At 36.5% G+C, this 12,879-nt stretch overlaps 1 protein-coding gene, 1 long non-coding RNA gene and 1 pseudogene across 4 annotated transcripts; 1 reads left to right on the forward strand and 2 right to left on the reverse strand.

Annotated features, from left to right (window-relative positions):
* The first annotated feature begins 3,500 nt into the window (after nucleotides 1-3,500).
* Nucleotides 3,501-8,657, forward strand: LOC103506235 (sorting nexin-16). Of its 3 annotated transcripts, XM_026821377.1 has the most exons (6): nucleotides 3,501-3,578; nucleotides 3,697-3,796; nucleotides 4,601-4,742; nucleotides 5,371-5,460; nucleotides 6,726-6,944; nucleotides 8,235-8,657. In XM_026821377.1, the coding sequence occupies exons 1-6, from the start codon at nucleotides 3,527-3,529 to the stop codon at nucleotides 8,484-8,486; spliced, it is 855 nt and encodes a 284-aa protein (XP_026677178.1). In that variant the 5' UTR covers nucleotides 3,501-3,526; the 3' UTR covers nucleotides 8,487-8,657. The 3 variants fall into 3 exon arrangements, with proteins under 3 accessions (XP_026677178.1, XP_026677176.1, XP_026677177.1); XM_026821375.1 differs by lacking the exon at nucleotides 3,501-3,578 and having other exon boundaries at nucleotides 3,607-3,796; XM_026821376.1 differs by lacking the exons at nucleotides 3,501-3,578; nucleotides 5,371-5,460 and adding an exon at nucleotides 6,086-6,175 and having other exon boundaries at nucleotides 3,607-3,796.
* Nucleotides 8,377-10,012, reverse strand: LOC113466186. The gene is made up of 2 exons (XR_003390660.1): nucleotides 9,759-10,012; nucleotides 8,377-9,467 (listed from the first exon to the last, which is right to left on the reverse strand). It is a non-coding gene; the product is annotated as an uncharacterized LOC113466186 (long non-coding RNA).
* A 1,186-nt stretch (nucleotides 10,013-11,198) lies between these two features.
* On the reverse strand, nucleotides 11,199-11,926 carry LOC103506236 (annotated as a pseudogene).
* Nucleotides 11,927-12,879: the final 953 nt, after the last annotated feature.

Below are 12,879 nucleotides of genomic sequence, written 5' to 3' on the forward strand. Positions count from 1 at the left end.
TACCTAAACATGTAGTGAAGAGAATATTTTTTTAGGCATCTAATTGTGGTCAGCCCTCCTGCAATTATTTTGAAAAGGTACCTTGGCTATTTGCAAAAATTTTGAGTTGGACAATGAATAGCCACCATCAAGCAATGTTAAACACAAAGGTCTTTATGGAATAATCTCATAGTTGTATGAACAGAATGTAACTTTGTCAACCACAAAATTCTTTACCCTAGCCCAGCCCAATCAGTCTATTGTTGAGTTTTACCACCATGGATTATCTCAGGATTCAGTTCAATCCACAGTTTTCCTGTGTTTAGAAAGGATCAGCATTTTTCATCAGCCTCTCAATCAGTGCTAACTAGGGTAATTGCTTTGGGCTGACTGTTGGTTTTGATTACAAATTTTACAAGTGGGTGCCCTTTGCACTCTATCTTTGCTATTTCATTAGCAACATGACTTCAGGCTGGTATACTCCCTGTTTAAAGTCTCTCAGCCAGACTAAGCTGATCTACTCCCTGTTTAACATCCCCCAGCCAGACAGTCTTCAATGTCTCTAGCTCTCTAGTATGCTAGAGTGAAATGTTTAATGGTTAACAAAGGGATTTTAACCCCAGGTCAATAGGTTCATGGAATTATTAATTTCAACATGAACTTACAGCCAACAGACTCAGACCTTAATTAATCCTAACTGAGAAAAAATTGAGCTAAGATGAGCATATGGCATATCATTCCAAAAAAGTGCCTGTCTCCTTGGTTGTATATTCTTTAATTTGAAATTTCATCTTTTCTACTTTTTGCTATCAGTATGATAATGAGGATCTGCAATTTGGCTAGTGCTTTAGGTAGATAAGCATTCACTAGAATATAAACTGAATTATTTTAGCAATCAGATAATTCATCAGGCTAGTGAAAGTTATTCAGTCATGATTCATATTTGCTGGATAGAATTATCATCTTGGTGGACATCAGTCTTTTATGCATTTATTTTTAGGTAACTTAAGTTTTATTTTTGTGTGTTTTAAGGAAAATTAGTATTTAGGTGGGTAGGTATTTTTGTTCAATTAATTGTAATTTTTATATTGAACTACTTACTGACCTTTGTACCTTGGAATATTGTGATAAATCATTGGTAGTATGTTTCCAGTCTACCAAAAGAACTGAATCTATTTTTCTGAGTGAACAGTACAGTAGCCTGCATATGGTCATATCAACATGAAAATAACTTTGATGAAATTTTGCTCCCCATCATTGCTCATGCATGAAAATTATACTGAATAGATAGAAGAAAGCTATACCTTCCAGGCAACCAGATATTTAACCCATTTATGTTGGGTCTTTCTTTCATTGCTTACCTATTAATGAGGCTACCTTTAACTATGAGTGAAGTTTGATCCAATATCTTGAAAATGTAAGAGTGCTTTTTCTTTTCCTCAATTCATTTATCCCGGGGTAACATTCCTATTAAATCTTGTTGAAACATCTTTTTTCAATATCTTTTTACATTTTATAATTAGCTAAGTATGTGCTTAACTTATGGGTTCATCTTTGTGTTATAGTCTGATAATAAAGGGTGTCCCAATAAGAACGCAAGATTTGAAAGGGTCATAACTTTAAAACATCTTTTTTCAATATCTTTTTACATTTTATAATTAGCTAAGTATGGGCTTAACTTATGGGTTCATCTTTGTGTTATAGTCTGATAATAAAGGGTGTCCCAATAAGAACGCAAGATTTGAAAGGGTCATAACTTTGTTATACATTGTTTTATCTTACCCAATCTTTGACAGATCGATTGTAAACATATCAAAATTAGTCATCATGGGGTCTAAAACTGTTCAAAAGTTAGCATAATAAAATGGACACATTATCACTTTTGCGCGTGCATTTCCCTAGTCGTAATCGTGTCATTTTCCGTTTTTCTGACGAGAAATGGCCTCCATGATCATGTAATTTTACCCCCCTAGACTATTTTTTGTGAGGGTATCTAAAGTCACAGGTTTACACCAACAAACCCACAAGCTTTGAAGCATTGAAAGGTGAAATTGAAAGTTGCATCAACGAGGATACAGCCTGATTTCCTCGAATTTATCATCGAAAATTTTGTCAGAAGGAAACGAATGTACCATCAAAGTAGAGGAAGTTATTTGTCTGATTATTGTTCCATACAAAATTTCAGAATGTTTACTTACTTCGCAAATCATCTAAGAAGTCCATTTTATTTCACAGAGAACCATGCTTTATTAAACAACAAACAAATCTTGCGTTCTTATTGGGACACCCTTTAGAATACCTAACCTATAAGAACAAGCAAATACTTCATATGGAACAAATAGGGATACAGCCTGATTTCCTCGAATTTATCATCGAAAATTTTGTCAGAAGGAAACGAATGTACCATCAAAGTAGAGGAAGTTATTTGTCTGATTATTGTTCCATACAAAATTTCAGAATGTTTCTCAAATCATTCTATATTAAACTGAGTATGATGGACCTATATCAATATGAAGTCACTCACTTTGTACAAAATAAAATCAAGTACCTATCTAAGTAGGTATTACCTACTGCAATGTTCTTATTACATTTGACTGAAGTTATCCAGTACCTATGGGTACTATACATATGTATTTCTTACTACATAGGTAGTAAATAGTTGTTATTATTTTACACTTTGAAGCTTATTATTTGAAAACATATAAAGCGAAATGCCCCTGAAAGAATTTCAAAATGTTCCTGAAAAGTTTGGTAGTCAAAAAGTGTCCTAACTATTAACTAAGTGTTGGTAGGAGGTACCTATCTAGGTGTATGTAGGAACCTTTAATCTTCTGATTTTCCTATGATTACCGTTACCAACGAAACCTTTTGTTTAAGGATGGGTATTTAATGCTATTTATAAGTCTTATAGTTCATAAAGCACAAAAAATAACATCCAAATAGATTGTAGAAAGTGTGCTAGTAGGTACCTAAACGTACGTAGGTAGGAATGACTGTATGTGTTAGTATGCAAGAAGATAAATGTTTGTATGGTGCTATTTATGGATGACTCATCTGAAGCAAATATAGTTCACGTTTTACAGAGGGAGGGGGTAACCCCGTTAGGATCCTTATCTTGCATTCCCTGTATTGCTCAATTTTATGAACCTCCATATTCAGGGGTTGTTACTTCTAGTAGGTACCTAAACGTACGTAGGTAGGAATGACTGTATGTGCTAGTATGCAAGAAGATAATGTTTGTATGGTGCTATTTATGGATGACTCATCTGAAGCAAATATAGTCCATGTTTATTGAGGGAGGGGGTAACCCCGTTAGGATCCTTATCTTGCATTCCCTGTATTGCTCAATTTTATGAACCTCCATATTCAGGGGTTGTTACTGAAAGTATCAAGCGTGTAAGGAGGCGCGCGTACGTCAAGAGTTCGAAGCGCCGCCCGGCCTATTTTAACACACGAAATGGAGTTTCTTGGTTTCTGTTGGTATTTTTAACTCAAATTTTCTCTTCGCTTCTTTGTTTCAGATAAAATTCTCAAGGATCGCTCCAAAATGTCTTCCCGTAGAATAAGAGGAACCTCGCCGGTTATTCGCGTGACAGAATCTCAGTCAACTCAAATTTTCTCTTCGCTTCTTTGTTCCAGATAAAATTCTCAAGGATCGCTCCAAAATGTCTTCCCGTAGAATAAGAGGAACCTCGCCGGTTATTCGCGTGACAGAATCTCAGTCCCGGGGCTCAAGTAGTTCTGATGGGGGCAACTCAGTGGCCACTCAGCCTGCTCCTCAGTCCAAGTCCTCCATACATCTGAGCGCCTTCAATAGGTGAGAATTTTTCTTTTCATCTCTCTTTCAGCTTCTCTTTTTCCTACTCTCTCTCTCTCTCTCTCTTTCTCTCTCTCTCTCTCTTTCTCTCTCTCTCTCTTTCTCTCTCTCTCTCTCTCTTTCTCCTCCCTCCCTCCCTCCCTATTTCTCTCAGTTTTCTTTAGGCCAAAGCAGTCACCCTAGCTTAATTGAGTTAGGCCAGCCACTCACTATGACTGATTGAGAGGCTGACGAAAAACGCCAACCCCGTTTGAACTCGGGAAAAGGCGAAGAAGAACAACACTAAACTTGATTTAATTTATCTATCTCGCACAGTCTAATGAATATAAATACTATATCTCTCATAGCCGCGGATTGTAGATTGTGTCTTCGAGTGTTTCAAATGTTGCCTGAGGAAAAGAACATGAGAATACTAGAAGTAGTTCTATGAACTTGGTGTTTATTCACCCTGTCCGCGTGGTACTTACATTCGACTCGAAATACTTATAGTATATAGTAGTTACATCCGGTTCGAAGTTTCTGCTAATATTAATCACTGATCAGTGATCAGGTATTGGTTGAGTAATTATGTACCTAATGATTACATTAGGTACATTAAAGAGTTACATTTAATTCGCGCACAATTACCAGGTCAAATAACCGAACGTGACTGCATTTCAGCAACCTCAAGAAATCTTACATCCGGTTCAAAGTTTCTGCTAATAATAATCACTGATCAGGTATTTGTTGCGTAGTTACCTAATGAGTTACATTTAATTCGCGCACAATTACCATGTCAAATAACCGAACGTGACTGCATTTCAGCAACCTCAAGAAATATGCTTCCTCACCGTCCCTACAAATGGGTCCCAGTCTGTCCAGTTTCGAAGCACAAGTCTCTCCCAATGAATCTCTCCAAGTCCCCATTGTCGGCTACGAAGTTATGGAGCAAAGAGCTCGATTCACTGTAAGTTTTTCACTATTACACAACCTTCTTCGAGAATGTCTGACTTTTCCTTGCTAAAGAAATAGCCAACGTTGAGTGCGAAGGGCATCCACTCGTAAAAATTGTAGTTAGAACGAAATGTCAGCCCCAAGCAATCGCCCTAGTTAGGGCTGATTGAGAGGCTGACGAAAAACGCCGGCGAAGAAAAAGATTGAGTGTGAAGGGCATCCACTCGTAAAAATTGTAGTTGGAACGAAGTGTCAGCCCCAAGCAATCGCCCTAGTTAGGGCTGATTGAGAGGCTGACGAAAAACGCCGGCGAAGAAAAAGAAGACACTACTTTTATTAAGTAATCTATTGAGTATTAAGTAAGTACTTTCTTTAGGAGGTTTTATAGGGGGAAATGTAACAATGTAGAGCGTATCGTCGCGACATCGGAGAGAGAAGGACAGAATTTGAGAAAGCTAGCCGTTCCGAGAACGAACCATATCTGTTTGGGATGAAATTTGCCCCTAGACCTAGGGCTTGCAAGACAAGCTACTCTCCAGGCTAATTAGGTTCAGACTAACTTCAAAATCAAATGGAAACTAATTAAATTATTATTATTATTGTAAAAATAATAAGAATCCTATTTGTATGTTTTCCTACAGGTATACAAACTAAGAATAGAAAACAAGGCACGAGGTGATTGCTGGTTTGTGTTCCGCAGGTACACAGACTTTGTCCGTATTCATTCCAAAGTGAGTATTTCATTCTAAAAACTTGTCATTTGATATTGCAATAGAAAGGAAAATAAATTAAATATCTTATCATTGGAGTTACACAATAGGGCTGCCTGGAAGGGACTGACCAGAAACGCCGACCCTATTTCAGTAGAAAAAGCTAGGAAGAAGAAGAAGAAAAAGAAGATCATCGAGGTAGGTGAAATTTCGCCTAGTCAGTCCCGCGGCATCGTATGTTGACATATCACGTACAACTTCAGGGTTGCCCCTTGTCCCAAAAGTCTTGAAAGCAACTATTCCTATACTATTCAAGTTTCTTTGAAGTTAGATTGAGAAAACCCCCTTTCTATGTCTGTTATTTATCAAATACTATTAAGTAAGTACTTTCTTTAAGAGGTTTTATAGGGGGAAATGTAACAATGTAGAGCTTATCGTCGCGACATCGGAGAGAGAAGGAAGCTAGCCGTTCCGAGAACGAACCATATCTGTTTGGAATAAAATTTGCCCCTAGACCTAGGGCTTGCAAGACAAGCTACTCTCCAAGCTAATTAGATTGACTAACTTCAAAGTCAAATGGAAACTAATTAAATTATTATTATTATTGTGAAAATAATATGAATCCTATTTGTATGTTTTCCTACAGGTATACAAGCTAAGAATAGAAAACAAGGCACGAGGTGATTGCTGGTTTGTGTTCCGCAGGTACACAGACTTTGTCCGTATTCATTCCAAAGTGAGTATTTCATTTTAAAAACTTGTCATTTGATATTGCAATAGAAAGGAAAATAAATTAAATATCTTATCATTGGGGTTACACAATAGGGCTGCCTGGAAGGGACTGACCAGAAACGCCGACCCTATTTCAGTAGAAAAAGCTAGGAAGAAGAAGAAAAAGAAGATCATCGAGGTTGGTGAAATTTCGCCTAGTCAGTCCCGCGGCATCGTATGTGGACATATCACGTGCAACTTCAGGGTTGCCCCTTGTCCCAAAACTCTTGAAAGCAACTATTCCTATACTATTCAAGTTTCTTTGAAGTTAGATTGAGAAAACCCCCTTTCTATGTCTGTTATTTATCAAATAAATTAATTAATTAATTTGGAATTAAATTAAAATTATAACATATAAACTGCCGTCAAGTCTTGTCCTGACGGTAGTGTTCCTAACATTGATGCTGCATTCCCACGCTGGACTGCCATTGATATCCTCTGCTTCTGGTAGAATTTCACAAAACATTATATTACTTTGAAATTTTACACTAACTTCCCCTTGGTATTAATTTCAGTTGAAGGCCGAGTTCCCACACATCGATTTACCGCTGCCTCGGAAGCGATGGTTCGGGGACAATTTCAACCGCGGTTTCATCGAGGAGCGGATTCAGGGTCTCCAGAAGCTCATCAATAGTATTGTGGCCAGCACAGAACTCATGAATACACCCTCCATACGGGACTTCTTCTGTCTGGACGAACCACCTATCTATTCCGACTGCGTGGAGGAATCACGGGTGAGTTTTCTTATTTTTTTAAGGGTAGGGAAAATGATCTATAAAAGTCAACTCCGAGCATTTGAAAACAACATTTTTTAAGGGTGGTTTAACGCCACTGTACGAGTATCACTTCTAAAGGTGTGTCCAAACATAGTCGACCCCGTCGATCGATCATCGACGTCGACTGAAACCGTACACGGCCTAGACAAAATAGATTGACCTCGTCGACCGACAGCGTTGACTATGTTTGGACACACCTTGGGGTTTTACCCACTTTCGGCAACAAGCTACCTGCCTACTTACGTTAATCTTACCTAGCCTGAGTGAGACCGAGAAAATCGAGTAGTACGAGGTTGCCCAGACGGTCACCCATCCACATACTAACCATGCGCACAGGGTGAATAAGCACAAAGTTCATAGAACTACTTCTAATATTAGCTAAATCCTCTTTATGAGCTTAAATCTCGTTTCTAACGAAAGTCACAATTTTGGGTCGGGGTTGTGTTTTAGGTCACTAGGAAGCTATTCGCAATTGTGATTTTTGTAATTTTATTGACATAAAAAGTTGAAAAGTACATATTTTCTATACTTTTCGCATGTCGACTGAAACCGTACACGGCCTAGACAAAATAGATTGACCTCGTCGACCGACGGCGTTGACTATGTTTGGACACACCTTGGGGTTTTTAATAACGGGGGTTTTACCCACTTTCGGCACCAAGCTACCTGCCTTTTTTTACGTTAATCTTACCTAGCCTGAGTGGGACCGAGAAAATCGAGTAGTACGAGGTTGCCCAGACGGTCACCCATCCACATACTAACCATGCGCACAGGGTGAATAAGCACAAAGTTCGTCGACTGAAACCGTACACGGCCTAGACAAAATAGATTGACCTCGTCGACCGACAGCGTTGACTATGTTTGGACACACCTTGGGGTTTTACCCACTTTCGGCAACAAGCTACCTGCCTACTTACGTTAATCTTACCTAGCCTGAGTGAGACCGAGAAAATCGAGTAGTACGAGGTTGCCCAGACGGTCACCCATCCACATACTAACCATGCGCACAGGGTGAATAAGCACAAAGTTCATAGAACTACTTCTAAGATTAGCTAAATCCTCTTTATGAGCTTAAATCTCGTTTCTAACGAAAGTCACAATTTTGGGTCGGGGTTGTGTTTTGGGTCACTAGGAAGCTATTCGCAATTGTGATTTTTGTAATTTTATTGACATAAAAAGTTGAAAAGTACATATTTTCTATACTTTTCGCAATGAAAACTCATTCTGTTTTCGTTTTCTTTTCCTCAGGCAATATTCGAAGCACTCGAAGACACAATCTACAATCTGCGCCAACAAGTGCGCGAAAAAAACGCCGAGCTCAAGAAGGCAAACCAGAAGTACGAGAAGCAAGTCGCTCTCATGTCGGACTTCATCGGTAATGTTCGCACCACGACCGACCCTTGCAATACGTGCTGTGATAAGGTACAAGCCTTGTGCACCGACTATAAGAACCGTTTACACGAGGCACAATCGACACGAATGTCGAGCTACAATACCTGATGATGGTTTATATTATGTCTGGTGTCTGGTGGCACCTCTCTCGAGAGAACATTGTGCAATTAACACTGTGGCCTTTACAGATGTATTGTAACTTGTGACCATGATATGGTTATACCAATACCATGTTGGTATGTATAAACAGGAGCTTGATGCCAGGATTTGATGTGACGTTAAAATCGTAGGTTCTCTTTGACATCTGATTACGTGATAACGTTGAGAAGTTTTTTGACACTTGCGGGTTCAAAACCCTTGACTTTTAATCGTGAGACATTTTCTGGATTGAAAATTGTTTGTTCTTGATGTTTATGATCTTAGGAATGGTGGTGATCAAGAAAGGTTGAAATGGTTTTTAACACGGTATTTTAAATTAATCTTGACTGAGTGCACCCTAAATTCTAAGCAGAGAGAGAGAGAGAGAGCGAGAGAGAGAGAAACTTTGACTCCTCAGGAAATTAAACCTGGGATAGCTGATAAAGTAAACCTAGTGTAAAATCCATGTTAATTGCTATGAAGATTAAGAAATACTCTCCTGTATGTAAATTGTATAAAAGAATGACAGTCATGTTTATTGAAAGTACAAGATAATCTAAAGTAAGTATATAAGTATTGGAAGTTAGTTTTACATTTTAGTTCTCAAGTCATGTAACAGCATCTCAGTTACATTAAACAGATAAATAATAATTACATTTTAGTGATGTATGTATTTTATATTTTTTACCAAAAGTGCCTTTTTTTTATTGTTTCAAGAGAATTTAATTTTTCCATACTGATAATCATTTTTGTTTATTTCTGAGATTATGACTGTGATCTATATCAGTACATGGATTCTTAATTATGGAAAGACAAAGTCAAGATAAATAGGTAATTGTTTAGTAATACGTTAGGAATACTTTGACATGATTTTATTTTCATTTTGTTAGACTCTTTTATAATTGGAGGAAGGATCTCACTTGAGTGCTTCAGACTACCAACTTATTCACTCTATGATAATCTCAACTTAAGATATCTACCAAAAGTGCCTTTTTTTTATTGTTTCAAGAGAATTTAATTTTTCCATACTGATAATCATATTTGTTTATTTCTGAGATTATGACTGTGATCTATATCAGTACATGGATTCTTAATTATGGAAAGACAAAGTCAAGATAAATAGGTAATTGTTTAGTAATACATTAGGAATACTTTGACATGATTTTATTTTCATTTTGTTCGACTCTTTTATAATTGGAGGAAGGATCTCACTTGAGTGCTTCAGACTACCAACTTATTCACTCTATGATAATCTCAACTTAAGATATCTACAAATTCATTCCAATATTATTTTTTTTACAATTTATTATTTTTTATTACTATTTACAATATTTTTTAATTTTTTGGTGAGTGACAATTTCAACTTTACAACCAAAAATGTTTATTTTACTCATTGTTGTACTAGAGTAATTATTACCATTAATATGGTTCCCTAGATCTAAATACTTGATAGATAAATATGTTCATGTTTCATTTCATCTTCAAAAATACACTTGCTTGTCAGTAATATTACTACCATTAATATGGTTCCCTAGATCTAAATACTTGATAGATAAATATGTTCATGTTTCATTTCATCTTCAAAAATACACTTGCTTGTCTTTGGACACAAAGATGTATACCAAGTGATGTTTAGTTAAGTATAGGGTTTGAGCATTTGAAAACCGGGTAAAAAGTACTTTTACATTTAAGTAAGTAAGTTGCTTATTTTTAAGCTTCCAAATTGAGAAACATTTAAGTAAGTAAGTTGCTTATTTGTTTCTTGTTTTAAAACATTACCTCTTAGTCAACTTTTTTGTCATTGTATAAGTACAGATTATTGTAATATTTTGAGATGTATTACTTGCTTGTCTTTGGACACAAAGATGTATACCAAGTGATGTTTAGTTAAGTATAGGGTTTGAGCATTTGAAAACCGGGTAAAAAGTACTTTTACATTTAAGTAAGTTGCTTATTTTTAAGCTTCCAAATTGAGAAACATTGCTATCACTTTTGTTTTGTTTCTTGTTTTAAAACATTACCTCTTAGTCAACTTTTTTGTCATTGTATAAGTACAGATTATTGTAATATTTTGAGATGTATTATGTATTTCTATATTTTGTTACCTCTGTTCCCCAATAAAAAATATATAACTAAGATTAAGTGAAAACACATTACTTATTTAATGTATAAAGTTGTTTTTCAATCATTTATTTCATTCATTTGTAAAGAGTTGAAAGAAACATTGTTTGGGATTTAGCTACTGCAGAGTACAGGGGCCTAATAGCAATAATTGCATATCTTAATGAAGAGATCAATATGAATAATAACATTAACAAAATGCATACAGATACAAGATCCCAACCTATAGGTACAACAAAGTGAACTGAAATTCACATTATGAATATGTACTTGTCATGAATTCTTGCAGAAAATTATAAAGTGCAAAGTCAGACCTCCTTTGTGGAATAAGTCTCACACTAAAAATTTACAAAGAACTTCAGCCCTTTACACAGGTCTGATCTGATCTGGAATGTGCCATAAAATACAAACCCTTTGTAACTTCAAGGATTTAGCTACTGCAGAGTACAGGGGCCTAATAGCAATAATAGCATATCTTAATGAAGAGATCAATATGAATAATAACATTAACACTATGCATACAGATACAGGATCCCAACCTATAGGTACAACAAAATGAACTGAAATTCACATTATGAATATGTACTTGTCATGAATTCTTACAGAAAGTTATAAAGTGCAAAGTCAGACCTCCTTTGTGGAATAAGTCTCACTCTAAAAATTTACAAAGAACTTCAGCCCTTTACACAGGTCTGATCTGATCTGGAATGTGCCATAAAATACAAACCCTTTGTAACTTCAACAGATACTGAACAGAATAAAAAGCCAAGTAAAGAGCTGACCCATTAGGAATGTAAATTATTTGTTCAATGCAAGAGGGTTTTTCAGGATCAAGATCACCGAGTCCCCCCGTAGGAACATCTTGGAGATAAACCTATCCTTGTTAACAGGTTTGGATTTCTTCTTTCCTTTCCCAGCCCTAGGATGTTCTGTCCACATTTCCTTGACATTCTCAAGAACCATGTTGCAATGCCTGTCAAAAGCTTTCACTCTGCCCAACAGTTTCTTATTGTTTCTACAGTTGATGAGGACTTGAGTGTTGTGCTTCACCGAGTCGGTGAGAATGGACAGGGGTCCAGTGGCAAAACTTTCCTCCTCTTCTTGTTGTTTTGGGTCTTCAGCACGGGTTGCCATTGTTTTAAAATTAGACTGGATATCAAAAGGTTCACTTTTATGAATTAATACCGGTGTAGGTAGCTTGAGCTTGTACTAGACTCGAGGGTGGTGGAAATTTTTTAAAAGTTGGAATGTTGGAAAATGCTCCTAAAAGTTCCAAAACTCAAATCCAAAACAAATTTGAAATGAAGCCGCGAAAAAATGTGGCTCACTTCACACTCATTTCACACGATGCTGCGACGTACTAGACTCGAGGGTGGTGGAAATTTTTTAAAAGTTGGAAAATGAAAATGCTCCTAAAAGTTCCAATTTCCAAAACTCAAATCCAAAACAAATTTGAAATGAAGCCGCGAAAAAATGTGGCTCACTTCACACTCATTTCACACGATGCTGCGACGGATGCGCGACCTATGGCGCGACGGTCGGATTTTTTTGTACTACTCATTTCAAAAACATCACAGATTTCATCTCAGCAAACTGGAAGCCCGCGAAATTTAAATTTTTATCATTTTATCAGTTTCAGACTTCAAGTTCAGGAAGAGGAAACGTACTTAAGTCCAGTACCTACTATTGTAGACGTAAAGTGAACTTTCTCTTTTCTCTTTTCAGACTTCAAGTTCAGGAAGAGGAAACGTACTTAAGTCCAGTACCTACTATTGTAGACGTAAAGTGAACTTTCTCTTTTCTCTTTTTGATTTGAAAGATTCTCTTCATGCACAGTTATTTGTCAGAAAAGATTAAAATTCCAAAGGTAAGTTTTACTTGTTAAAAATTGCAAAAAAAAAAAAATAGCTCTCCTGGTTCTATTGGGACAAGAAATTAAATAAGGAAAGTAAAAAGTACTACATAGAGGTAAGTACTATAGGGCTATATTTAGACTGTCAGCTTAGAACATAATATTTAACACTACCTGGAATTGAACCCAGGACCTCTAACTTACAAATGTGTGATATGCACTAAACCAGGGGTTCTCAACCTTTTAGTAAACACGTACCACTTGAAATTTTCAGAGATTTTGACGTACCACCTTATATTGCACTAAACTGTATAGCTTGCCTTTTATCATCATATCCCATATTAGACATGAGGGTCAAGAGAGGATATCTAGAACAAATCAAAAGAAAAA

The sequence above is a fragment of the Diaphorina citri genome, unplaced genomic scaffold (genome assembly GCF_000475195.1).
Source record: "Diaphorina citri unplaced genomic scaffold, Diaci psyllid genome assembly version 1.1 scaffold224, whole genome shotgun sequence".
NCBI lineage: Eukaryota > Metazoa > Arthropoda > Insecta > Hemiptera > Psyllidae > Diaphorina > Diaphorina citri.